Raw genomic sequence first — 27,812 nt, 5'->3', positions numbered from 1 at the left:
GACGAGAGAAATATTATTGTTTATCTCCATGAAAAAAAAAAAAAAAAATTGATCTGTAAAAATCAGTAATCATGAAATAATTCTGTCCTTTTAAAGAAAATATATAGAATCAATCCTGTAATTAAATATTTGAGTCTTTATCGTAATAACATGAATATTACATTACTGAAATTATAGTTAATAAATATAATAACACATAAACAGGACTGAATATTATGGAAGAAGTTTGTGCAGCTTGATTGTAAAAGATACGTGTTGCAGATAATAATAATAATAATAATAATAGAAATTATTTTCATTGTTCTCATTATTTACATATTATTTAAAAATAAATGATAATAAATAATAATTATAATAATAATAATAGAAAATATTTTTATTATTCTCATTATTTAAATATTATTTTAAAATAAATTATAATAATAACAATTTTGTATTATTATACTTATTGTGTATTGTGTTTAAAAAATAAATAATAATTAATCATAGAAATAATTTGTATTATTATACTTATTATAATTAATTATATTATTAATGATTATTATGATTAAAAAATAAATAATAATAAACAAAAAATTGAAGCGAGACAGAGGAGACAAGGAATCATTAAATGAGAATTAGAAATGGAAAATAATGTGGGAAAAACACCAACGTGGCTAAAAACAACGTATAGAAGATAAACATGTCATAATTTTGAGTTAAAACAAATAAACGGAATACAGAACTAGTCAATTATGACATGATTGCCATGTTAAATAATTGGCGGATATATTCATTAGGGACGTCCCGGCCGGATTGGTGGATATCGTAACGGGTATTGATTATCTGGTATTGGTGATTCTCGACTGATCGGATTATCGGTAAATCCAGCCGATCACCTCGCAGGTCTGTTTGCGACCTGCTGGAAGACGTTTTCTATCGGTGACTTTTAGACCTGATAGCTGAGTTTGTTTGTTGTTTTTTTTAAGGTTATTTACTTATTTTCAGTGCTTGATTTTTTTTACCATGACCTTAGATCTAGATTTAAAAATTAGATTTTCGTTGGTTGCAACAACATTTTGCATTTGTCAAGCTGAATTAAAACGAGGCTGTGTTTCATCTAAGCGCAGCAGGATTGATGTGACGGCGTAGACAGTCGGTTTCAGAGATTCTGTTTTGGCGCCGGCGAGCAATGAAACCTCCCCGTCGTTCTGTGTGTGTCCAGCCCATGAAGCCCCTGCGAGCCGCGGCCACCACCTCCCAGCCCATGCTGACCGTCCACCAGATAGAAACCATCTTCTTCAAGGTGCCCGAGCTCCACGAGATCCACAAGGACTTCTACGACGCGCTGCTGCCCCGCGTCCAGGACTGGAGCCGCCAGCAGTGCGTGGGCGACCTCTTCCAGAAGCTGGTGCGTCGGCCGGCCGGGGGAGGGGCTAGCAGGTCTAGTCCAATGTTTGTGTTTGGGCTGCAAATGACAGGATTCCCTCGGGAAAGAAAGTCGGTTTGGAAATGAAAACCTGCTTTGAATTGGAACTCGTTTGGCTTTTGTTTAATGTGTTTACCCTGAAATCACGAAATACAGTATGTCTGCCGTCAACATGCTGCTAATTAATTCTAAATATGAGGAAAACATAGTCTATAGCGGCACACTGTGTTTTCCTCCAGATCTCGTCAGGTGAGCCGTGGGAAATTATCCAATTTAAAAAAAAAAATTCTAAAAAATAATTTGCTCTCACAGCATTTGCTCTCTGTGTTGCAGAGTAATCATGTATAAATACTCTTCGCCACTAGGTGGCAGCACAGAACTTTGCCGGTGAAACCGAAACTTTTTTTTTTTAATTGGATTTTTTTCCCCTCTTCATTTATTTGTGTGTTTTTTTTTCCTCTCTGGACAAATTCATTTCTTATATTTAAAAAAACAAAATTTCTCTTCATTTTTAATCTAATATATGCATTTTCTCTCTTCATTTATTTGCATTCTTAATAAAATTTATTTTTGGTCTTCCTAAAAAAAAAAAAAAAAAAAAAAAACATTTCCGCATTTAACCTCCAAATTTTTTCTATTCAATTTTTTTTTTTTTAAATATGATAAAAAAAAAAAGAAAATATAATTTTCCATTGTAGAGCATAAAGACTATATTTTACTTTTGATGTTGGTTAAATCATGTTCAAAGCGGCTACGTCTCCCTTTCATGCTCATGTCAGCCACAATATCTGTTTTTCATGTGATCATTTCAGTACATTATTGTTTACTGGAGGAAAATCAACTCCAAACAAACAAGCAAATAAAATGAGAGAAAAATCTGAAATAGTTAAAACGATAAAATTTCACAACAAGAGCCGGTCTTTCTGGAAAACATTGTGAGCGGTGTCGCCTTATTTTGAAAGGTGAGCCTGTTTGGCAGCTTCAGATTCGTAGAAAGTTGATTTAAGAGTGTAAAAGCGGCTGCGCCTCCCCGTCACTTCTTCACCTCTGCAGGCCAGCCAGCTCGGGGTGTACCGGGCCTTCGTGGACAACTACAAGGTTGCCGTGGCGACGGCGGACAAGTGCTGCCAGGCCAACGCTCAGTTTGCAGAGATATCCGAGGTATGTGTGGTGCGGGGGCAGTTTTCAACTCTCCGCGGTGCAGATGGTTGTTTTAATTGCCCCGCGGGGCAAGTTGTGCTTGTTAAATGAGGGTTTTTTTTATTTTTTTAGTACATTTTTTATGTGTATTTTCTCGCCAGAACCTCAAGGTCAAAAGCACAAAGGACTGCAAAGACCAGTCGGCGAAGAATTCGCTGGAGAGTGAGTACTGAGTGGGAGCGACGGTGGTCCTGCTGGGGAGTGTGAGGAAGACCTGCTGACCTGATCTTCCTCTTCTTCCTCCTCTTCCTCATCCTCTTCCTCTTCCTCCTCTTCTTCCTCGTCCTCCTCCTCCTCCTCTTCCTCCTCCTTGCCTCCTCTTCCTCCTCCTTCCTCCTCTTCCTCTTCCTCCTCATCTTCCTCTTCCTCTTCCTCCTCTTCCTCTTCCTTCTCCTCTTCTTCTTCCACTTCCTCTTCTTCCTCTTCCTTTTCCTCCTCTTCCTCTCTCTCTTCCTCCTCCCCTTACTCTTCCTCCTCCTCCTCTTCTTCCTCTTCCTCCTCTTCCTCCTTCTCCTTCTCCTTCTCCTCCTCCTCCTCCTCCTCTTCCTCTTCCTCTTCCTCTTCCTCTTCCTCTTCCTCTTCTTCTTCCTCCTCCTCCTCTTCCTCTCCCTCTTCCTCCTCCTCTTCCTCTTCCTCCTCCTCCCCTTACTCTTCCTCTCCTCTTCCTCCTTCTCCTTCTCTTCTCTTTCTCCTTCTCCTCCTCTTCCTCTTCCTCCTCCTCCCCTTCCTCCTCTTCCTCTTCCTCCTCCTCTTCCTTCTCCTCCTCTTCCTCTCCCTCTTCTCCTCCTCTTCCTCTTCCTCCTCCTCCCCTTACTCTTCCTCTTCCTCTTCCTCCTTCTCCTTCTCCTTCTCTTTCTCCTTCTCCTCCTCTTCCTCTTCCTCTTCCTCTTCCTCCTCCTCCCCTTCCTCCTCCTCCTCCTCTTTCCTCCTCCTCCTCTTCCTCCTCTTCTTCCTCCTCCTCTTCCTCCTCCTCCTCTTCCTCCTCAGCTCTTCTCTACAAGCCGGTGGACAGAGTGACACGCAGCACGCTCGTCCTGCACGTGAGTCCAATCCCCCGTCCCCGTCCCCGTCCCCGTCCCCGTCCCCGTCCTCCAGCCCTCCGTTTGCTAGTCGCTCTTTCTTCTTTTTTCCCCTTGCACTGCCCAGGACCTGCTGAAGCACACGCCCCCCGGCCACCCGGACCGCCCGCTGCTGCAGAACGCCCTGCGCATCTCCCAGAACTTCCTGTCCAGCATCAACGAGGAGATCACGCCGCGCCGCCAGTCCATGACCGTCAAGAAGGGAGAGGTCCGGTGTCCAGGCCTTTCTGTGATCATGGAACAACGTTTTTCAACTCTTTTTTTAAAATTATTTTTATTAAAAAAAAGACATTTTTAAACACATTACAGTCATTCCAATGTGCTTTTACAGATAAAATAGAAAAGCCCAACAGATCCACATGAGCAAGCAGGTGAGTTTGCGACTGTGGAAAGAAAAACTTTGCAGAAACCAGAGTCAGAGGTGGAGGAATTCTGAGGACCGGTTGGGGTGAAAGGATGGAGGAGAGAGAGGAGAGGAGAGGAGAGACTTGGTGGGGAGAGACATACAATATCCTTGTTCGTGCTACATATATATGTAGGATAAATGTTTGTTTTGAAAAAGAGAGAACGGGGGTTTTTTTTTGTTAGTTGTTTATTAAATTATTATTAAACACGTTGAGAGAGAGAGAGAGAGAGAGAGAGAGAGAGAGAGAGAGCTTTATTACTCCCCGGGGGGAAACACAAACTTACAGCAGCTCAAGGTAAAAAGGTGCAGAAATTATCAAATTAAGCAATTAAAAATATGTAAACATATGTAAATATCAAAAAAAAAAAGAGCACAAAAAATAGAATGTAAAAAATAAAACAATCCAGTAAAAAAAAGAAAGAAATCCTCTAAAATAGAGTAAATTGCACTTATATTCTCTGAAACGGATTAAAAATGAATCATATTAGTCGCCATGAATTGAAATGAATCCACAGCAACCCTGGAATTGTTGGATTAAGAATCGTGGTCATTTGCGTCGACGCAGTAACGCGGCCGTGGCACATGGAAGGTAGGGTTTTGTTTTGTTTTTTTTTTTAATTCTGGGTGAACCGAAGCAGCGGCACAGTTTCCCTGAGGTCAATCCGGGGCAGCGCAGCGCTTTAATGGCTTAATCTGATCCCGCTTACCAGCGATCTGAGGAAGATCTGAGACGTGTCCGGTGTCATAGTGTGATATCAAGTAGTACATTCAGGCAATGGAGAGATTTATACTTTATTTGTCCCGAGGGGAAACTTAATTTTTCAGTAAAAAAGCAAGAAGGAGAAGAAAACAGGGCAGATTGAAATTAAAGGGTCATGTTGTTCAGCTTTTCAACACTTTGACATGATCTCGTTGCTCCAAAAATCGTTTATTCATAGTTTTATTGCTTTTCCTTCATTTTCCCTCCATTAGAATATTGGATGCTAGGAGGCTACATCCAGTCCAGATCCAGTCCAGATATAGTTCACATCCAGTCCACATCCAGTCCAGATCCAGCCCAGATCCAGTTCACATCCAGTCCAGGTCTAGTCCAGTCCAGTCCAGTCCAAATCCAGTTCACATCCAGTCCAGATCCAGTTCACATTCAGTCCAGATCCAGTCCAGATCCAGTTCACATCTAGTCCAGATCCAGTCTAGTCCAGGTCCAGTCCAGATCCAGTTCACATCCAGTCCAGATCCAGTTCACATTCAGTCCAGATCCAGTCCAGATCCAGTTCACATCTAGTCCAGATCCAGTCTAGTCCAGGTCCAGTCCAGATCCAGTTCACATCCAGTCCAGATCCAGTTCACATTCAGTCCAGATCCAGTCCAGATCCAGTTCACATCTAGTCCAGATCCAGTCTAGTCCAGGTCCAGTCCAGATCCAGTTCACATCCAGTCCAAATCCAGTTCACATCCAGTCCAGATCCAGTTCACATTCAGTCCAGATCCAGTCCAGATCCAGTTCACATCCAGTCCAGATCCAGTCCAGGTCCAGTCCAGATATAGTTCACATCCAGTCCAGTCCAGTCCAGATCCAGTCCAGGTCCAGTCCAGATATAGTTCACATCCAGTCCAGATCCAGCCCAGATCCAGTTCACATCCAGTCCAGGTCTAGTCCAGTCCAGTCCAGTCCAGTCCAGTCCAAATCCAGTTCACATCCAGTCCAGATCAGTTCACATTCAGTCCAGATCAGTCCAGATCCAGTTCACATCTAGTCCAGATCCAGTCTAGTCCAGGTCCAGTCCAGATCCAGTTCACATCCAGTCCAGATCCAGTTCACATTCAGTCCAGATCCAGTTCACATCCAGTCCAGTCCAGTCCAAATTTTCGAGCTTCTCCTTGATTTCCCTCCATTAGAATATTAGATCCTAGGAGCTGCATTCAGAATCTGCTGTGTCTGTGTGAGCTGGACTGGCTCCGCCCACACACACGCCCATCTATGGGAAGAGGAAGGAAGTACTTCCTCTCGTGGCGCCATGTGCCAGAGCAGAGCTGCCTAAAATTGTGGGAGGAGTCAAAGGGGGAGGAGCCTACCATGACTGTGATTGGCTGGAAACCCCCCGATGACACTATATAGGGTTTGATTTCTGATTGGCTGCTTGGAGCGACACACTTTTTAAAACCTGGAACGAGCCAGGAGAGGAGAGGACACACTTTCTACACTTCCTCACCGCTGGAAAACCTTTAGAAAGTGAATTTTGCGTAATATGACGGCGTTTAATGTGAGTTTATTGCACAGGACAGGTTCACCCAAGGGTTTCTTTCTGGAAATAGGTGCAGCTTTAGAACTTTTTAAACACTCCAGATCTCGGAAACCAAAGAGTTGAAGCAGTAAATGACATCATAGTGTTGCTCAAACTTTTGACACTCTCAAGTCTTATCAAAAATTGTGTCATGTGACGTGCCAATCCCAGCGAGTTTATGGGTTTTCTCCGCCTTTTCTCCCACATTTGTCCAGAAACACGTGATTGAGGCTGATTGTTGGCTGGAAACGACCGATATAACGTATATAAGTGTATATATGATAATATATGAGACTACAGATCATCAAAAAGTGTCCCGTTTCTCTGCTTGACGGTTCAATTTCACGTCTTATCGATTCACCTGATGGAGCAGAACCACGACTGACGCTACATGTACGACGGACTCTGAAGAGTGTGAAGCTTTCTTTTCTTCGCCTTGTGGCGGTTATAAAAGTGGCACTGCAGGAAGATGAAGTTGTTTTTTTTTTTGTTGTTTTTTTACACACGTTTGCACTGTGCAGTGTTTTTACAACCCTGCAGGCGTTTCGCTTCCCGCCCTGAACCGGCGGCTTTGTGGAGCTCGCTGTTACATCACACCCTGCAATTTCCAGACTATCTGTGCTTGTTAAAAAAAAAAAAAAAAAGAAAAGAAAAAAAGCGCTCCGAGCACAAGGTGTCTGGAAGTTTGCCGTAAAAGCGGCGCGTGAGTCACGCCGCTGCTGATTCATCTCAGTCTGCTGCTGCTGGAAGCAGAGAGGAGAGGAAGCTCGTGACAAAGCAGTGTAAACAGTAGAGGCATGAGGGGGTGGAGGAGGGGGGAGGGGTGGAGGGGGGGGTGGGGGGGGGGGGGGGGGGGGGGGGGGTGGAGGTCCATGACCCAAACCAGGAAAACCTGTTGATTACCTCGCCGCTCACTCCCATCCTTCCCTGCTTCTCAGAAATGACCTGCAAGTGATTTTACCGGCAACCTGGCGTGCTGCTCCGGGTGTGTGAGACCCCCCACTCCCACCACCATCACCTCCACCACCTCCCCCTCCACCACCATCACCTCCACCACCTCCCCCTCCACCACCACCACCACCACCCCCTCCCTCCCCCTCCACCACCACCATCACCTCCACCACCACCCCCTCCCCCCCACCCTACACCACCACCTCCTCCCCCTCCACCACCAGCTCCATCACCCCCTCCCACTCCACCCCCCTCCACCATCACCTCCACCACCACCCCGTCCCCCCACCCTACACCACCACCTCCTCCCCTCCACCACCACCTCCATCACCCCCTCCCACTCCACCCCCTCCACCATCACCTCCACCACCACCCCCCCTCCCCTCCACCACCTCCCATCACCACCTCCATCACCCCCTCCCACTCCACCACCACCACCACCCCCTCCCACTCAACCACCACCACCCCCTCCCACTCAACCACCACCACCACCCCCTCCCACTCAACCACCACCACCCCCTCCCACTCAACCACCACCACCCCCCTCCCCCTCCACCACCTCCATCACCACCTCCACCACCACCACCCCCTCCCCCCTCCACCACCTCCATCACCCCCTCCCACTCCACCACCACCACCACCCCCTCCCACTCAACCACCACCACCCCCTCCCACTCAACCACCACCACCATCCCTCCACCACCATCCCCTCCCCCTCCCCCACCTCCATCCACCACCTCCACCACCACCACCTCCATCACCCCCCTCCACCACCACCACCCCCTCCCCCTCCACCACCTCCATCACCACCTCCACCACCACCTCCACCCCTTCCACCCCCCCCATTCACCAATACAGCTCTCAGAACTCTGCTCCAGATGACCTCATGCAGAACTTCCCTTGTTTACTTTTACTTTTGTTTAGTTTAATTTTTTTGCTTGTGGAACCGGCAGATATTAAATCAAAGAAAGTTCTTGGGAACTCTCGTCTCTTACAATGGAGGAAGTCTGACGTCCCACAAAGAGATCGACGGATAAAAAAAAAACTAAACAGTGGGGACGTGACACTCTGTGTCGGGACTTTTGTTTCTGCGCTCCGGATCTCGCGACGGAACCTGCGTCTTTTAACGGCCTGTAATTCCCTCGACCGCGGGTTTGTTGTGCTTCGCCTCGCCGTGTCATCACACAGTGTCGGGAAGAGAAACCCTGAGCGGAGTGAGAGGGAGGTCAACCCGCCGTGCAGCAGGCCTGCTTTTTCTTTTTTTTTCTTTTTTCCATTGGATTATTGATATTTGTGCTGACAAACAATAAGCGGATGTCACGCTGCCACCTCGTTCTGAAACCAGGACAGAGCCCAATGTGATTGAAGCCGGGTCCGGTTGTTTATTTACCGTGAGGCCGGTTTGGTATCCGTCGGTGATCCGCGGCGACAAACATCCACGAGCCGCAACAGAAAGTCAGTGAACGGACGTTTCAAACATGGAATTTGAGTCGAAAGCTTCACTGGAGCGGAATTCACTCAATTAAATGTATTTGAGCAAATACAATATGCATATGAAATGACAGAATAGATTGATCTCATTCACATTTTGAAGCGTTTTTAATACTTTTTATTTTTTGGCTCGTACACAACTATATTGTACGTAACTGATATGAGTAATATACCTATGAAATACGTTTTTGTTTTTATTTGGCTTGTTTCTGTGGACGCCGCCGTCACTCATCAGCTCATCAGAGCCGCAAATACTCGATTAATCAACTTGGTAAATTCTTGTAGCATCGCACACCAGGCCCTATATTGTTTAATTGAATATTTAAGAAAAGGAGAGAATTCAAAGGTTTTCCCGTTGAACAACCAATACCGATTAAACCGAGTCCAATAATATGCTGCCTGGAATCCCAGGAAGTTCTATTTGGAACTAGAAAGGACGGTTTTGTTTTGTTTAGTTTTTTATTATTGTGCTGCCCTGTGTAATTATGCTGCGATTACGTGTAATTATTGTCTAAACATGCGTTACACTTTGCAGTGACAGCAACACAAGCAGAGTTCATGGATTTATATGAGCATATTTTGGCGTTTGAGGGGCGGTTTGGCTGATTTTGTTGACCGACCTGGCAACCGTGGCTATAATCCCAAATCAACAATCTCAGTTTTAATCCTTAAGATCCCATAAAATCTACTGTAGTCAAGAGAAGATGCAAGGAAGAAAGCAACAGTACCATTTTTTTTTACTATTTCTTTTTGTTATATTTGGATTGTCAACCATCAAAATCCTTTTTTCTGCTGTTAATTCATCATTTCTACATTCTTACTTATGAGTTCCATTGAATCAGAGGGAACAGTGTAGTTTCTCGTCTATTAAGTAAAAACTGCAGTTATTGTGAGTGTTATTTGGTCTTATTGCTGAATTGACCTTCATATAGTATATATATACTGGACATATAGACTCACTGAGAAATGTCAAGGAGTTTAAGGGATAAATGATGATTTATGTTAAACTGGGGACAGTTTCACAACTTCCAGGTCTGGAAATGTCCAGTACAACCTTGAAATGTCAAGTTTCCATGTATTTCTATTGAGTGAAATATAAAGATTTAATGATTGTGTGTGTGTGTGTGTGTGTGTGTGTGTGTGTGTGTGTGTGTGTGTGTGTGTGTGTGTGTGTGTGTGTGTGTGTGTGTGTGTGTGTGTGTGTGTGTGTGTGTGTGTGTGTGTGTGTGTGTGTGTGTGCGTGCAGAACCGTCAGCTGCTGAGAGACCGCTTCATGGTGGAGCTGGTCGAAGGCTCCAGGAAACTCCGTCACGTCTTCCTCTTCACTGACCTGCTGCTCTGCACCAAGCTGAAGAAACAGGCGGCGGGGTGAGTCGGGGTCGAGGTCGGAGGGGTGAGTCGGGGGTCGGAGGCGCCGGCGTGCCGTCGTCTTATCAGAGGAGGTCGTTTTCTCCCCGAGAAGAAGCGTTTTTATGTGTTTACACGTGTACATGTGCATATTATCACTATTGTTATTGACTTTTGGCAATCACTCGGAGGGAGGCCTGTCTGCTCCTGGAGTTCAAACCCATCCATCCATCCATCCATCCATCCATCCATCCATCCATCCATCCATCCATCTTCTATCCTGTTTTTCCTTGAGGTTTTCTGTCACAGGGCAAACACACAGAGACAAACAACCACACACACACACACACACACACACTCACATTCACACCGAGGGGCAACTTAGTGTCACCAATTGACCTCATATGCATGTTTTTGGACTGTGAGAGGAAACCGGAGAACCCGGAAAACAGCCACATACACACGGAGAGAACCTGTAAACTCCACACAAGAAAGGTCCCGGGTCAGACTTGAATCCAAGACCTTCTCGATGTGAGACGGCCCGGTAACTAAAACATAATAATGACAATTATTATGATTTTATTTTATTTTATTACATTTGATCTAGTCTTTCATATTTTTTTTATTTAATTTAATTTAATTTAATTTTATTTTATTTTATTTTATTTTATTTTATTTTATTTTATTTTATTTTATTTTATTTTATTTTATTTTATTTTATTTTATTTTATTTTATTTTATTTTATTTTATTTTATTTTATTTTATTTTATTTTATTTTGTTTTGTTTTGTTTTGTTTTGTTTTGTTTTGTTTTGTTTTGTTTTGTTTTGTTTTGTTTTGTTTTGTACTATTTTATTTTATACTATTTTATTTAATACTATTACTATTCTTATTATTAATTTTATTTTTAATGCACTTTTCATAAAAAAAAATCTCAAAGTAGATGCAAAAAAATTATCAATACAAATGCCTAAAATGACAAATTTCAAAAGAGTTAAAAGCTTACCAAAACAAAAGCCAGTCTGTGGGGCTGTGGGCCCTTCCTCTTCATCATCGACCTCCTCCGCCATATTTTCTGGAGCTATAATATTTAATTTCAACGTTGACACCCAACTCTACCTTTCCACCAAACCTCCATTCAAAACCGTCTCCAGGAAATCAAATCCTGCTTCTGCCTGAACCTCCTCAAACTGAACCGTGACGAAACCGAGGTTCTCCTCACCGTATAGAAAATAATCCTCAGTCCAACCAGGAGACGAAACCATTCCGACCGCAATTTGACGACTCCACTGCCTCTTCTTCTCCCGCCACAGAAAGGGACAGCAGTACGACTGTAAGTGGTACATCCCGCTGGCCGACCTTACCTTCCAGACCATTGAGGACTGCGAGTCCACGCCCATCCCTCTGGTCCAGGACGAGGAGATCGACGCCATGAAGATCAAGATCTCTCAGATCAAAAACGAGATCCAAAGAGAGAAGGTGAGGAGGGGCGGAGGGGAGGGGGGGATTCTGAGGAAGGTCTGGCTCGTTTTTCACGGTCTGTCAACGAAACGCCAAGGTACCGTGAAAAACGACCGTGACACTTCCTGTTTCGCTTCCCGTTCCCCGGAACGGACCGCCTCCGAGTTCCGTTACGGCCAATCACGTGCTGCCGCGTTTTGTGACGTTCATCCCGACAATTAAAAAAAAAAAATCTGACATGGCGCCCGCGGAAATCCCGATCTGTTCGCCCGTCCCGTCCCGTCTTAAGTTTCCAGGAAGCGGCAGGAAGAGCCTGAGAATTTTCGAAAAAGCGGCGTTTTCATTGACTCTGTCGTCGTGTGAACTAACAAACGCCCAAAACGCTACGAAATGTCATGGTTTTGTTTGTTTTTTTTTTACTGGAAATGGTTGCCGTGTCGTCAGACCCCTGAGATTGGTATCACACTGAACTCTTGTCACTGCTCGTCTCCAGAGGACGACCAAAGGACCCAAAGCGATGGAGCGACTGAGGAAGAAGCTGTCGGAGCAGGAGTCACTGCTGCTCCTCATGTCGCCCAGCATGGCCTTCAGGGTGGCCAACCGGAACGGAAAGGTGAGTGACCATATGAAGATATGAGCACACTGCTTGATATTGCCGTGGGAAAACACTGGTGAAAAAAGAAAATGTACATCTGGTTTCTGCTGCCCTCTGCTGGTGGTGACGCGACATTGCAGCAAAAATCCTTTCATGTCTTTCAGGGCTTCATGTTTCTGATCTCCTCTGACTACGAGCGGGCGGAGTGGAGGGAGACGATTCGCGAGCAGCAGAAGAAGTGTACGTTCGTCTCCCACCCTGACGCCTGAACCAGTGGTTTTCAACTTTTTTGAGCCGAGGCACACTTTTTTGTTTGGGAAACTCTAGAGGCACACCACCACCCGAAAATGTTAAAATGTGAAACTCTGTAGCCTCTATTAACAATATAAAGTCTTTCTCGTCAAAGTTTTATCAACAGGAATCAAGTAAATCCAGAAACAAAGTCCTTTTTTTAATAGTGACTCCCTCAGTGTGAAACCTGGACCTGATGGATGAAGAGCTGAGATCCTGGTTTTCAAAAACTTCTCCATCACTGTCACTGACACAGTACTTTGATACAAGATGGTAGCAGGAGGTGGAGATGAACCACACTGACGTCTGTCACTTTACATTTCACCGGCAAAGTTCTGTGCTGCCCTCTAGTGGTGAAGAGTATTTATACATGATTACTCTGCAACACACTGTCGCTGTGAGAACAAATGTTTTTTTAGAAATAAATGTGAAATTGGATAATTTCCCACGACTCACCTGACGAGATCTGGAGGAAACACCAGTGTGCCGCGGCGCAGTGGTTGAAAAACACTGGCCTAAACGACGACGTTGTGTCATTTTGCCCTCCTCTGTGACTCGCAGGCTTCAAAAGCTTCTCTCTGACCTCGCTGGAGCTGCAGATGCTCACAAACTCGTGTGTGAAGCTGCAGACGGTTCACACCATCCCGATGACCATGAATAAGGAAGGTGAGCGTCGCCTCTTCTGAAGCTTGAGCTCGTCTTTAAACGACGGGTGATTTGAAAAAAACATGCCTTTTAATAAACGTCACCCAATGGCGCCTTTTTAAATGTTAACTATTTTTTTTTAATACTTCTCTCGCCCTTTGAGATAGCTTAGATATATAGTGCTTTACAAATAAATTCTATATGATGATAATAATAGTTATTATTATTTTAGCACTATTCTCACAGTAGGTGGCAGCAGAGAGTCAATGTTGAAGTCCAGTTACTTTTTAGTAACTTTAGGAATTATCCAAATCCAGCGTAGTTTATAAAAGCTTCGTGTCATATTCACAAAAATCCACTTTTTTTTTAACCAATCGTCCTGTCAGTGTTAGGCACTTTTAAAAAGTTCAAAATGTTTAGTTGTTGTTTGCTATTTGTCTTCTTTCTGCTCCCTTTCATTCAGAAATGTTTCATCTTTTCTTCTGTATTGAATTGTTTTGTTTTATTTATTTATATATTTACATTAAAAAAAAGAGTCTAAACTCAATTTAGTTCATCAAATTGAACCAGATAGAAACAATAACAGCATGATGACCTCGAAATGCCAATAATTCAGACTTTTATTCCCGGATTTAGTATAAAAATGGTTTATATTTAACGTGCTTTGAACTTTTTCAGAGTAATCTGTGCAAAAAATAAAACGTGAGATCGACATTGCTAATGATCTGAAGCAGTGCGCCCCCGCCCACCCCCGTGTGGACAAGTTAGGAACTGCAGTTCGAAGTCAGAGATCCTCGCTTTTGACGCAACCTTTTAACTTCCGAACCGAACTCTCCCCAGATGACGAGTCTCCCGGTTTGTACGGCTTCCTGAACGTCATCGTCCACTCCGCCTCCGGCCTCAAGCAGAGCTCCAGTAAGTGCCTCCGTCTCTCATTTTCAAGCGTGAATCATGTCGGCGGTAATTCTTGCGGTTGCACGTGGTTGTGTCATCCCTCCCTCCCTCCCTCCCTCCCTCCCTCCCTCCAAGTGGCAACAAGTGGGATTGGTCAGGAACACTTTATAAAAGCGCCTCGCCCCCGTCTTCCCAGACTCTCGTCCTGTTCAAGCAGCTCCGCTCCGCGTCTTGAACGGCGGCGGCACGTTTCCCTGAGTCGCCCACACAGGGTTTTAATGGGAGGAGGTTGCTGGAGGCCGCGGGCGGGGGCGCTGCTGTCGGTCCCACCCAGCTGGTTCAGTTTGTCTTTTAGATTCCCCCAGTGAAAACCTCTCTCTCTCTCTCTCTCTCTCTCTCTCTCTCTCTCTCCCCCCTGCTGTGCTCGCAGACCTGTACTGCTCCCTGGAGGTGGACTCCTTCGGATACTTTGTCAACAAAGCCAAAACGCGCGTTTACAGAGACTCGACCGAGCCCAACTGGGACGAGGTGAGCGAGCCCGTCAGATTATTTTTTTTTTAATCAATCACCCCTCCCCTTTTAATTTAATTTTATTTTATTTTATTGAATTTTATTTAATTTTATTTAATTTAATTTAATTTTATTTAATTTAATTTTATTTTATTTAATTTAATTTAATTTAATTTTGTTTAATTTTGTTTAATTTTGTTTAATTTGTTTAATTTGTTTAATTTAATTTAATTTTATTTTATTTTATTTTATTTTATTTTATTTTATTTTATTTTATTTTATTTTATTTTATTTTATTTTATTTTATTTTATTTTATGTAATTTTATTTTATGTAATTTAATTACATCTAGTTTAATTAAATTTAGTTTATTTTAGTATCGTTTAGTTTAGTTTAATTTAGTTTAATTTTAACATATAAATTCAATAAAATTTTATGTATTTTTTCATTTTGTGTATTTATTTGTTTTATTTTATCAAATTGTATTAATTAAGCCATTTTTCTTTTAAATTATATTACTTTTTGTATTTATTGATATTTAGTTTTTATCCTTTCAGCTTTTCAATTGTCTTCCTTAAGTCCTTTATTAATGTTTATAACATTTTTCATTAATGTAAATTTTTTATATTATTCATGTCTGTATTCTTCATTTAATTTGACATTTTTTATATTATTCTTGTAATTTCTTATTTCAAATAGATGAAAATAATACTATTTCTCATAATAACTTTTCATAATATATTCTCTCTATTTTTGTCCACGTGTGTGTGTGTGTGTGTGTGTGTGTGTGTGTGTGTGTGTGTGTGTGTGTGTCAGGAGTTCGAGATCGAGCTGGAGGGCTCTCAGACTGTGCGGCTGCTCTGTTATGAGAAGTGCTGCAACAAAAGCAAGCAGAGCAAAGAGGAGGGAGAAGTGACGGATAAGATCATGGCCAAAGGACAAATAAAGGTAAACGTACATTTGTTCAGTCTTGGTTTGGAGGCCGGACGGCGTTTAGATCCGTACTCATACATCTCACACATTTTCCTCCATAGTAACGGACGTATACGTGTAAATATGCAACATCATTGTCGTCAAACTCCGAGACGACAAAGTGCAAATTGCATGATTAATTGTGATTAAAGTACATTACTGAGAGTGAATATTTCTCAGGATTTTGCTCCGTACGTCACGCACAAATACTCATTACATATTTGTACATACAAGAGTCTTTGTCTCCGTACGCTGACGAAAAGTAAATAGTTGAAATTATTTGAATTGCTTCAATCGGTAACATCTAAATGAATCAAATCAAGTTAATGAATTAGATTAAATTCGAAGAACTCGGTCCAGTTATTTCACAACTATTTAACTGTATCCGTGTATTTTGAATAGCTTCTTGAATCACAGGATTAGATTTTTCCTTTCTTGTGGTGATTCTTTCCGTTTTATGAATCCATCATGTGCATTGATATAGATATATATATATATATATATATATCATCAGAACCGATATGCTTCCAGAGAAAAACCCACTTTGCCCATATCAATACCTTTTTAATTTACACTCAGATTGATGTGGTTGTTTTTAATTTAATTTAATTTAATTTAATTTAATTTAATTTAATTTTATTTTATTTTATTTAATTTAATTTAATTTAATTTAATGAAATTTTATTTTATTTTATTTTATTTTATTTTATTTTATTTTTGGGGGGTATTTATATTAAAAAAATTGTTTTGTCATTTTAATTTTCCTCAAGAATTTTTTGTTTTAAATCTCTAACATTTTCCATCAGTGTCCATTTTTAGTGCTGCTTTAGTCTTTGTCTTCATTTGATTTCACATAATCATATTCATGTTATTCTGGCCACTTTTATTTTGATGAGATTAAAAAAAAAAAAAGCCTTTTAATGAGATTAATTCTAGTTATGTTTATGTATTTTAGTTTTTCACATTCAGACTCAGTTGTTCCTCCAGATCAAACGTTTCGGTGCAGATTTAGTTTTGAGTGGCGACACTGAACTTTCACCTTCACGTCTTCTTGACATATTTGAGTCACAGCGTGACGTAAGTGTCCTCGGGGATCCGACCCGCCAAAATAACACCAATAATCCTCCTTTTGTTCTTTGTTGAAATGATTGAGGTCAGTAATAATAGTTATTAGGTTATTCCCCCGCTTCACATTCGATGGGTTTTAACCGCCTGTGAGCGTTTTGAAACTCCAACTGAGTAAATTTGGGTCCATATTTATAGGAATGAAAAAATAAAATATGTCAGTTCTTTAAAATGAGAAACTCGTGAAAGCTTCTCTGATTGGTTCCTAAGAATCACATTTTTAATCTTCTTGATACCAGTCTATACCAGTATACTTGATATGTCATATATTGACGAGGATTATACACGTCTGGATGGAAATATAAGACTGAACATGTTTACATTTAATCTGTACAATTGCACACAATGCACATCTCACTTTCTGACTAATATTTTGCACTGCTCTGTTATTTTATTTTTAGATTTTATTCTATTTTCTCGTGTATATACTTATTTATTTATGTATGTCGGCACCAGGGTAGACGGCAAAGTAAGAATTCCGTTACACTGTGAAACCTGGCTTTTACTGTTGAAATGACAAATAAAGCACCTTGAACCTTGAAAAATAAGGTGAAGCAAATTTACTCGTGTCAGATATAGACAATTAAAACTGTTTTTAAGAGCTTGTGAGTTCAGTGTCGAGACGTTCAAGCCTGTATCCTTATTTAACATGTGTGATAACACAATAACAAAATAAAGAATCCTTGAGCAGCTTGCTCAGTGACTCTGCACACCATCTGGTGGTGAAAGCAGGTACTGCAAGAGTAGACAAGCCGAGGGAGATTGCGAGATTATTTCCAAAAATGATGGCGGAAGGAGGAAAGTCGCCACCACATTTGAACTCGGTGTCCATCTTGCTTGTTGCCTCATTATTGTGAAAATAGATTCATATTGAAATATGGAATTTTAAATGGTTTATTTGTAGGAATCGGACTGACACAGGTGTTTTCCCAATTGAGAATTGATTATTAATTTGTACAAGTACAGTGAATCTGAGTTGATGTCACACCAGCACTGGGTCTCTCTCACTCCGTCTCCCTTCCCGGCGCAGTCATTTCAGTAAAAGCGGCGCTTGTCCAGCGGTTTTCTGCTCCAATTCCACCATAATCCACTCAGTTTCACTCAAATTAGAGGAGGAAGGAAGCGACAGCAACAGAGACACGGCGGCGCCAATATAGATCCACCAAATGGCGAAGGGAAAGTTGAATAAGTTGGACGATGAAGGACGTTTGAATAAAGGAATAGTTTTCCGGTCGGGTTCCAGGAAAGTGGGAAGTAGAAAAGTTAGATCTTTGTAGATTAAATAATCCGTGATTATCTGCGCTGTTATGCACAGTTTGTTTCTCATCATCGTTTCCTCCTCCAACTCGGCGTCAGCAGACTTATGAGATGTTTGTTTACTTGTTTATTTGCACAACAAGCGATGTTGCACTGCGTAAAAGCTTGGATTGTTCTTTCCTTTAACATTCGAGGAGAAACGAGGCGTCAGTCCCGAACAGAAATAACGTGTTTACTCGTATTTACCGACGTCAACAGAATAACACAGTTGGGTTTTTTTTACTGTTTTCCTTTTTTGTTTTTTAAAAAACAGCTGCCTTTGTTGATGAGTTGTACCTGTTAATCCCAGCCTCACTCCTCATCTTCCTCGGCTTAATCTCTCAATATTAATATCTGAAAGAACAAAGAAAAACAGTAAAAGTAGCTGAGCTTTTATAAAAAATGTTAAATAAAATAACTTTTGTACACATTTCAATAGTACATACATGCATATACTGTATATATTTACATACTCTCACATACACACATACCTATAGACATATATTATTAAAGCCTTTTGATTAATAAAATAATTAAATCCATATTTTCTGAAAATATATCTTACACAAATATACACCTACAGATACTTATAGACTTGCAACACATGTAATTCAACATGTATAAAAAAAATTAAGGAGCCAGTTTATTGAAGAAAACACCAAATAATATATAACATAATAATATAATAATAACATAATTACAACAAAAAAGGCAAAACGTGTTTTACTGAAAGCTGAAACACTTAATATGTCATAGTTTCTGGCAGGTTGAGGTGTTGATAAGACTTTATTTGTAAGAATTAGAGCTTTCGGAGCCTCTGTTGTGCACCTGAGGAGTGAATTGGGTGGAGCAGTGAGGAGGACGGGGGAGGACGGGAGAGGAAGGTGGAGGACGGGGAGGACGGAGGAGGACGGGAGAGGAAGGAGGAGGACGGGGGAGGACGGGGAGGACGGTGGAGGACGGGGAGGACGGAGGAGGACGGGGGAGGACGGGAGAGGAAGGTGGAGGACGGGGAGGACGGGGGAGGAAGGAGGAGGACGGGGGAGGACGGGGGAGGACGGAGGAGGACGGTGGAGGACGGGGAGGACGGGGGAGGACGGAGGAGGACGGTTGAGGATGGGGGAGGACGGGGAGGACGGAGGAGGATGGGGGAGGACGGAGGAGGACGGAGGAGCACAGATGAGGACAGATGAGGACAGAGGAGGACGGGGGAGGACAGAGGAGGACGGTGGAGGACGGGGGAGGACGGGGAGGACGGAGGAGGACGGTGGAGGATGGGGGAGGACGGAGGAGGACGGAGGAGCACAGATGAGGACAGATGAGGACAGAGGAGGACGGGGAGGACGGGGGAGGACAGAGGAGGACGGGGAGGATGGAGGAGGACGGTGGAGGACGGGGAGGACGGTAGAGGACGGTGGAGGACGGAGGAGGACGGTGGAGGAAGGAGGAGGACGGGAGAGGATGGGGGAGGGAGGAGGACGGTGGAGGACGGGGGAGGAGGACAGGGGAGGACGGGGGAGGATGGCGGAGGTCGGGGGAGGACGGTGGAGGACAGGGGAGGACGGGAGAGGATGGCGGAGGTCGGGGAGGACGGATGAGGACGGCGGAGGACGGAGGAGGACGAGGGAGGAGGAGGACGGTGGAGGACGGGGGAGGACAGAGGAGGACGGAGAAGGACGGAGAAGGACGGAGGCACGTGTCGGCGGCGGTGCTAAAGGTCACTGGTGCTCGTCAGTAATTGGCCCGAGAGGCTGAGCTGCCGGGCAGCGCTGCTCGCTGGTGACCCGGGGGGGGAGGAAGAGGAGGAGGAAGAGGAGGAGGGAGGGAGGAGGGAGGAGGGGGGGAGGAGGGAGGGGAGTTCTCAGGACTTAATCCTCCAAATCCATCTGGGAAGTGGAACAACAGAGAGCAGGCAGAACGTGGTCGCTCCGGCTGCATGACCGAAACACCCGGACGATGACGGCGCCCCAGAGGTCCGCCGAAGAGTCGGGCGATCGGAGGCCCCTCGTCTGAGAGAGAGCGAGAGAGAGAGAGCGAGAGAGAGAGATAAAGAGATAAAAAAAAAGAGAGGCGGGGGAAACTTTCCACCGATCGAGGCGAAGCAGCAGAGGAGCGCCGCGGTGTTTGTTTGTTGAGCTTGAGGCTCGTGCCCCGGAGGATGAGCGACGCTAATCCCGGCGAGGAGGAGGACGGCAGCAGACACGAGGAAGAGGAGGGAGATCCAGGTTTGAGGAAGGGCACCGGGGCCCGTCTGTGGGACCGGGTCCGCGGCAGCCTCCTCAAGCCGAAGGTACAGAACCCCCCCACCTCCGGGGCTCCCGTCCCCCATTTAATATTAAAAGCAAAACGTGCAAGAAGGACCGTTTTTTATAGTCAGAAACTAAAGAAAACCAAATCTTTTCTGCCGGAAAACAGAATTCCCTTAAAGTCTTAAATTGTGTTTGCACCATGTAAAAACAAAACAAAGTATTAAAATATTCTCGTAGTGGAGAATTTACCCTTTAATTTGAGGCGCTACATCACTGTGACGTATATTTTTTGGTGCGGACTCCCAATACCAGGGTGGACGGTTCGAATCCCATCGGTGATGGCTCATGGTGGGGGAGGGGCAGGAATCGTAATGTATTTAATAAGCTGCCGATTTTCATTCAGTTTAATGAGAAGTTATGGCACGAGACAAAAAAAGAAGAAACGTCTCTCCACAAGGAGAGATTTGACGTCGGCCGCCGCGCCGCCACGCCGCCGCCGCGCCGCCGTCACGTTACTCGCGCCTCGTCAGCGTAAACAAAGACTGGCAGCTTGGTATTAGTGCGCCGACCGAAATAGACCGGCGGCACCTGGTGACGCCACGCCGCCATCTGGAGCTCGGCCTCCCGTGAGGAAGAGCGACGTGTGGCTCAACGGCACTTTGGCCAAAGGCTCGTCTTGCTAACGCCACAGCAAATATTCTAATATTCTCTTGTTTGTTTTTGTTTTTTGTTTTTTTTCTTCAGCTGGATCCTCAAACGCTGCAGAGTAAAGACTGGCAGAGGACGGTCATCGCCATGAACGGGGTAAACCGACCTCTCGATGTCACAGACCCAGAAGAAATCCACTAAAACTAGAAGTTATACTGCGTTGTACTACGTTATACACGTACTACTACGACGTTGCCTTCTTATTACGTGTTGCAGGTTGAAGTAAAAGCCGCGGTGCAAATTTACCGATAATATTAAACACTAATAGTCGTAACATCGCTAATACTACTATTACTACTAATGCTACTATTGCTACTATTACTATTACTACTACTATTACTACTATTACTACTAATGCTACTATTGCTACTATTACTATTACTACTACTATTACTACTAATACTACTATTACTACTAATATTACTAATACTACTACTAATGCTACTAATACTACTATTACTACTAATACTACTATTACTACTACTACTAATACTACTATTACTACTATTACTACTAATATTACTTATACTGCTATTACTACTAATACTACTATTACTACTAATGCTACTACTACTACTAATACTACTATTACTACTAATACTGCTAATACTACTACTAATACTACTATTACTGCTAATACTACTACTACTACTACTATTACTACTAATACTACCATTAATGCTACTATTACTACTAATACTATTATTACTACTAATACTACTAATACTACTATTTCTACTATTACTACCATTACTACTACTATTACTACCATTACTACTACTATTACTACTAATACTGCTATTACTACTGTTACTACTAATACTACTATTACTACTAATACTGCTATTACTACTAATACTACTAATACTGCTACTAATACTACTATTACTACTAATACTGCTAATACTACTACTACTACTATTACTACTAATACTACCATTACTACTAATACTACCATTACTACTATTATTACTACTAATACTACTATTACTACTATTTCTACTATTACTACCATTACTACTACTAATACTACTATTACTACCATTACTACTACTATTACTACTAATACTGCTATTACTACTATTACTACTAATACTACTATTACTACTATTACTACCATTACTACTACTAATACTACTATTACTGCTATTACTATTATTACTACTACTATTACTACCATTACTACTACTATTACTACTAATACTACTATTACTACTAGTAGTACTATTACTACTAATACTACTATTACTACTAATACTGCTAGTACTACTACTAATACTACTACTAATACTACTATTACTACTAATACTGCTATTACTACTAATACTACTACTACTACTATTACTACTAATACTACTATTACTACTATTTCTACTATTACTACCATTACTACTACTAATACTACTAATACTGCTATTACTACTATTACTACTGTTACTACTAATACTACTATTACTACTAATACTGCTAGTACTACTACTAATACTACTATTACTACTATTACTACTAATACTGCTATTACTACTATTACTACTATTACTACTATTACTACTATTACTACCTCACCACAGCAGAAACTATAGTAATAATAATAAATGTTACATTATGTGATTTCTGGGTTTCTTTGTCTCTTGATGCGATATCAATAAAGTTAAATTGAATTATTATTGAAAAAGACATATTACTGCTATTTCTACTCAGATTATTGCTGCAACTTCCATTATTCTGCTTCTGCATCAGTTATAATCACTACTCTTACTGCTACCATTACCAGTAATACTACTACTGTTACCACTAATTGATATTACTACAATATGACCACCACTATAATTTTTTTATTAATATTGTGTGACGTTTTCGCTGAACTCCTGTTGCAGTGAAGTGGCTGGTTGAGTGAGAAACGTGTTTCTGTGTTTCAGATTGAAGTGAAACTGTCGATGAAGTTCACTGGACGAGAGTTCAGCCTGAAGAGAACGCCGTCACGCAAACAGTCGGGGGTGTTTGGAGTGAAGATCAACGTGGTGACGAAGTAGGCCTGACGTCCATCCATCCATCATCCATCCATCCATCATCCATCCATCCATCATCCATTGTCTATCTGTCTGTCCATCCATCCATCCATCCATCCATCAAATCCATCCATCCATCCATCCATCATCCATCCATCCATCATCCATCCATCCATCATCCATCCATCATCCATCCATCCATCCATCCATCCATCATCCATCCATCCATCATCCATTGTCTATCTGTCTGTCCATCCATCCATCATCCATCCATCCATCCATCATCCATCCATCATCCATCCATCCATCCATCCATCCATCATCCATCCATCCATTGTCTATCTGTCTGTCCATCCATCCATCAAATCCATCCATCCATCCATCCAGCCCTTCATCCAGCCATTCATCCATCATCCGTCCTTACATCCATCCATCCATCCATCCATCAAATCCATCCATCCATCCATCCATCTATCCATCCATTAATCCGTCTATCTATCATCCATTGTCTATCTGTCCATCCATCCATCCATCCATCCATATATCCATACATCCATACATCCATCCATACATTGTCTATCTGTCCATCCATCAGTCTATCTGTCCATCCATCCGTCCATACATCCATCGTCTATCTGTCTGTCCGTCCATCCATCAAATCCATCCATCTATCAAAACCATCCATCCATCCATTGTTTATCCATCTATCTGTCCATCGTCCTTCCATACATCCATTGTCTATCTGTCTATCTATCTATCTATCATCCATCCACCCATCCATCCATCCATCCATTGTCTATCCATCCCTCCATCCCTCCATCCACCCATCCCTCCATCCCCAGGGAGAACATGCAGAGTTGCCCAGGATGGAAACACTTTTTGTGAAACAACTAAAACCACCATGTCAGTCTAATGCCAGTCACCCAGTGTTTGATCAAATATCATATAAAATATCACATCATCACATCAAAATTTAAAATATCATCATATAAAACTTCATAATATAAAACCTCATCATATAAAACCTCATCATATAAGACGTGATCATGTATAAATATGACACGAGGCTCACCAGGCTGTGGTTTCATGTCGTCCAGACGAGAACGCTCCAAGGTTCCTCTGATCGTGCGTCAGTGTGTGGAGGAGATCGAGCGTCGGGGGATGGAGGAGGTGGGGATCTACCGAGTGTCGGGCGTCGCCACCGACATCCAGGCGCTGAAGGCCGCCTTCGATTCCAGTGAGTTTCATCCGACGGGAAGACGAGGGCCAGAAAATGACATTTAAATTATAGTTCATATTAATGGTGGAAGACGAGGAACTGGACTTTTGTCAACACAAGTTCGGTGAAGTTTAGATTTTAGTCTGGCTGTTTGTTTGTTTATTTATTTATTTATTTATTTATTTATTTATTTATTTATTTATTTATTTATTTATTTATTTATTTATTTATTTATTTATTCATTTATTTATTTATTGCTTTGCATGAGTTTCAACAACTTTTTGCAAAAGCTCCTCACCCGAATTTCATGAAATCTTCATTTGTCGTCATCCGAGGAGCGACTGATTAGATTTTGGGACGTTGGCGACGGAACGTTTAAGAATAAATCTACTGTCTTCCCCCTGTGTCTTCCCCCTGTGTCTCCCCTTCCCTCTGTGTCTCCCCTCTGTGTCTTCCCCCTGTGTCTCCCCTCTGTGTCTTCCCTCTGTCTTCCCTCTGTGTCTTCCCCCTGTGTCTCCCCTCTGTCTTCCCTCTGTGTCTCCCCTCTGTCTTCCCTCTGTGTCTTCCCCCTGTGTCTTCCCTCTGTCTTCCCTCTGTGTCTTCCCCCTGTGTCTTCCCTCTGTGTCTTCCCCCTCTGTCTTCCCTCTGTGTCTTCCCCCTCTGTCTTCCCTCTGTCTTCCCTCTGTGTCTTCCCTCTGTGTCTTCCCTCTGTGTCTTCCCCCCTCTGTCTTCCCTCTGTGTCTTCCCCCTGTGTCTCCCCTCTGTCTTCCCTCTGTGTCTCCCCTCTGTCTTCCCTCTGTGTCTTCCCCCTGTGTCTTCCCTCTGTGTCTTCCCCCTCTGTCTTCCCTCTGTGTCTTCCCCCTGTGTCTTCCCCCTGTGTCTCCCCTCTGTGTCTCCCCTCTGTGTCTTCCCCCCCCTGCCGTCCCGCAGACAACAAGGACGTCTCGGTCATGATGAGGGAGATGGACGTCAACGCCATCGCCGGCACGCTGAAGCTGTACTTCCGCGAGCTGCCGGAGCCTCTCTTCACCGACGACCTGTACCCCAACTTCGCCGGGGGCATCGGTCAGTCTCCCAGACTTCAACTCTTGCTCTTTTTCCGCCCCGCCCTTTTTTTTAACCCCCCCCACCTCTTTAAAATGATGCCGTTGTCTGTCCGTCCAGCTCTGTCGGACAGCGTGGCCAAAGAGAGCTGCATGCTCAACCTGCTGCTGTCGCTGCCCGAGCCCAACCTGGTCACCTTCCTCTTCATGCTCGACCACCTCAAACGGTAAACGGTGTCTTTTCTTCAAACGCCACCTTGTCCTCGCGCTGGTTTTTGTGTGTGGAACTGATCCGAGTGTTGGGGGGGGGGGGGGGGGTTTGTTTTCGTCTGCAACAGGGTGGCTGAGAACGAGAGCTTCAACAAGATGTCCCTGCACAACCTGGCCACCGTGTTCGGGCCCACGCTGCTCCGGCCCTCCGAGAAGGACAGCAAGATCTGCAGCAGCTCGCAGCCCATCTCCATGAACGACAGCTGGTCTCTGGAGGTCATGGCTCAGGTAAACGTGGCGGAAAGTTTTACCCTCGATCTCGCCTTTTCGGCTCCGATAGCTGATGTCATGTCCCCCCCCCCCCTCCCCACCCCCATCCGTCCCCCCCGGCAGGTCCAGGTTCTTCTGTACTTCCTGCAGCTGGAGGGCATCCCCACACCCGACAGCAAGCGGCAAAGCCTTCTCTTCTCCACCGAAGTATAACCCTGGTATTGAGCTGAGGATTCTCCCGTTGTGGCCACCAGGGGGAGCCCACAACACACTGAACGCTGGAAACCCCCCCCCAATCTCTGTAGGACTTCTGTTTACACCCACAAGCCCACCTGCTGTGTCAGTAATATCCCTTCATGATTAATGGGCGGGCAAAAAAAAAGAAAGTCATTCAATCATTCCCTTTTTTTAATTTAATTTAAACTTAAAGAAGCAATACTGTTGACATTTCCCTCTGTGCACGTTATAGCGCCACCTAGAGGCGGATTCCTGCTGGACTGTATGGATGGATGCATGAATGGGATATATATTTTTTTCAGTTTGACTTGGATTAAAAGCTCATCTGTGCCAATGACCCCCCCCCCCCCCCCCCCAAACACCACCACCACCAATGTGGATGACCAGTAGAGCGTTTCAGTTTGTCCCGGATGTTTACACGCTTTTATTTTGTACAGAATCACGAGGATGAGACAGAAAACTGTAGTTCCCTGTCCACAACATGCAGGCATGTTGAAGCCGCCGTCGTTCGCGTCGGAGCTTTGTTTTGTTTTCTTGTCGTTGTTTTTTTTCGGAGGTGGTTCAGAACAAACGAAAAGGAAATCCTTTCCCGTAGTTCTTCCACCCATTGAATGTACACTGTGCTGTGTGTCATTTTAATTTCACACTTTTTTTTGTGTGTGCGTTTGTCCATATTTCATATTACATCCCTATGATTTTTTTCTTTTTTTAAATAATAATAATAATTATTATTAGATTGTTGTCTGGGCTGATTTCTTCAGCTGCACTTAATGTATGTATTTATGTTGCTTTCTGCATTCCTTCTCCGTCGTCTCCGGCCGTCGTGTAACGGGGATGGGAGCGCCTGGAGGTAATCTGAAATACCAAATATTCCCTCTGCGGGCGGCCTGGAAGCGCCGCCGTCCACTCGTATCCAAATATGCTGAGATATTAACAGGTTTATCGTCCACATGCCCGGTGTTGCCGGTCAAGAGCTCTGAGAAAACACGCTCCAACTTCCCCCGGGCGCCGCCGCCGCCCAAGGCTTTTTTTTTTTTAGTTTCGTGGAAAATAAGCAATAATGCTTAGTGATTGGTAGGACGACCAGGGCGTCGTGTATGTATGTATGTATGATTTGTGTAAATAAACACTTGGTAACGTCGCTCTGTGGTCGTGTTCTTCCTCGTCGGTTTTTTGCACTTGCAGCCATTTCTGCACATCTACTGGCTTATATTGAATTTGAGTTTATTCACATAAATACAGTTTTATTTGTATTTGTATTGGGCTTTTTTTAGCACGCAGTATGAATTTTATGAAACCAAGGTGAGAAATTGGAATGGTTATTGCTAATGTTGTTATTTTGTTGTTGTTGTGAGACTGCAGATGGAAACTAACTGGCGCAAAGCATCTTTTCTTTAAGATTAATGTTGTTTTTTTGTACTTAGTCCCTGGAAAATAAATAAATAGTAAACAACCTGAGGCCGTCCAGCAGAGGGTAAAGAGAAAGACGCTCTCACCTCAGGGCAGATTCCATTCAAACATCAGCATTTAAACTCCTCTGGCAGGAGATTGAAAGAAAACCCAAACAAACTCCGATTAAGAAGCAGTTTTTTTTTTTATCTCCCCTTGAAATAGACAACAAAAGCACATGTGCCTCTTTATGTGGAGGAATCGACTGTTTCTGTTTATTTTCATCCAGTTGTTTTAATTGCACTAATTTCCCCTGCTGTGACTCCCGGGGTAATCCTTTCTTTGAAACGTCCCCCCCCCCCGAAAAAAGAATCTTTTCTTCATTTATGTTGTTTTCCAGAAAGAACAAAGCTTCATTGTACTTCATTGTAAAAAAAATAAAAAAAGAATAATAATAATACATCCAACATGACAACACTGTGTGGCCTACACCAACAACAATAAAAATGTGCAAGTAACTAAA

General features: G+C 43.2%; 1 protein-coding gene across 1 annotated transcript in view; it reads left to right on the top strand.

Moving 5' to 3' along the window:
- LOC308132732 (breakpoint cluster region protein-like) overlaps positions 1–27,041 on the top strand; it is a 31,313-nt gene extending 4,272 nt beyond the window's left edge. Inside the window, exons 3-22 of the mRNA XM_080499913.1 lie at positions 1,205–1,390; positions 2,462–2,569; positions 2,710–2,770; positions 3,596–3,648; positions 3,755–3,895; positions 10,067–10,188; positions 11,481–11,646; positions 12,122–12,241; positions 12,388–12,463; positions 13,076–13,180; positions 14,000–14,074; positions 14,484–14,581; positions 15,379–15,510; positions 20,949–21,008; positions 22,832–22,941; positions 24,019–24,158; positions 25,071–25,205; positions 25,305–25,410; positions 25,522–25,681; positions 25,787–27,041. Of these exons, the coding sequence (XP_080356039.1) occupies positions 1,205–1,390; positions 2,462–2,569; positions 2,710–2,770; positions 3,596–3,648; positions 3,755–3,895; positions 10,067–10,188; positions 11,481–11,646; positions 12,122–12,241; positions 12,388–12,463; positions 13,076–13,180; positions 14,000–14,074; positions 14,484–14,581; positions 15,379–15,510; positions 20,949–21,008; positions 22,832–22,941; positions 24,019–24,158; positions 25,071–25,205; positions 25,305–25,410; positions 25,522–25,681; positions 25,787–25,876 (2,244 nt within the window). The 3' untranslated portion in view covers positions 25,877–27,041. The remainder of the gene's footprint in view (positions 1–1,204; positions 1,391–2,461; positions 2,570–2,709; positions 2,771–3,595; positions 3,649–3,754; positions 3,896–10,066; positions 10,189–11,480; positions 11,647–12,121; positions 12,242–12,387; positions 12,464–13,075; positions 13,181–13,999; positions 14,075–14,483; positions 14,582–15,378; positions 15,511–20,948; positions 21,009–22,831; positions 22,942–24,018; positions 24,159–25,070; positions 25,206–25,304; positions 25,411–25,521; positions 25,682–25,786) is intronic.
- The last annotated feature ends 771 nt before the right edge of the window (positions 27,042–27,812 follow it).

This window comes from Blennius ocellaris (assembly GCF_963422515.1).
Source record: "Blennius ocellaris genome assembly, chromosome: 7".
NCBI classification, from domain to species: Eukaryota; Metazoa; Chordata; class Actinopteri; order Blenniiformes; family Blenniidae; genus Blennius; species Blennius ocellaris.
The sequence above is the reverse complement of the archived record's forward strand: the minus strand, read 5'-3'. Positions and strand labels throughout refer to the sequence as shown.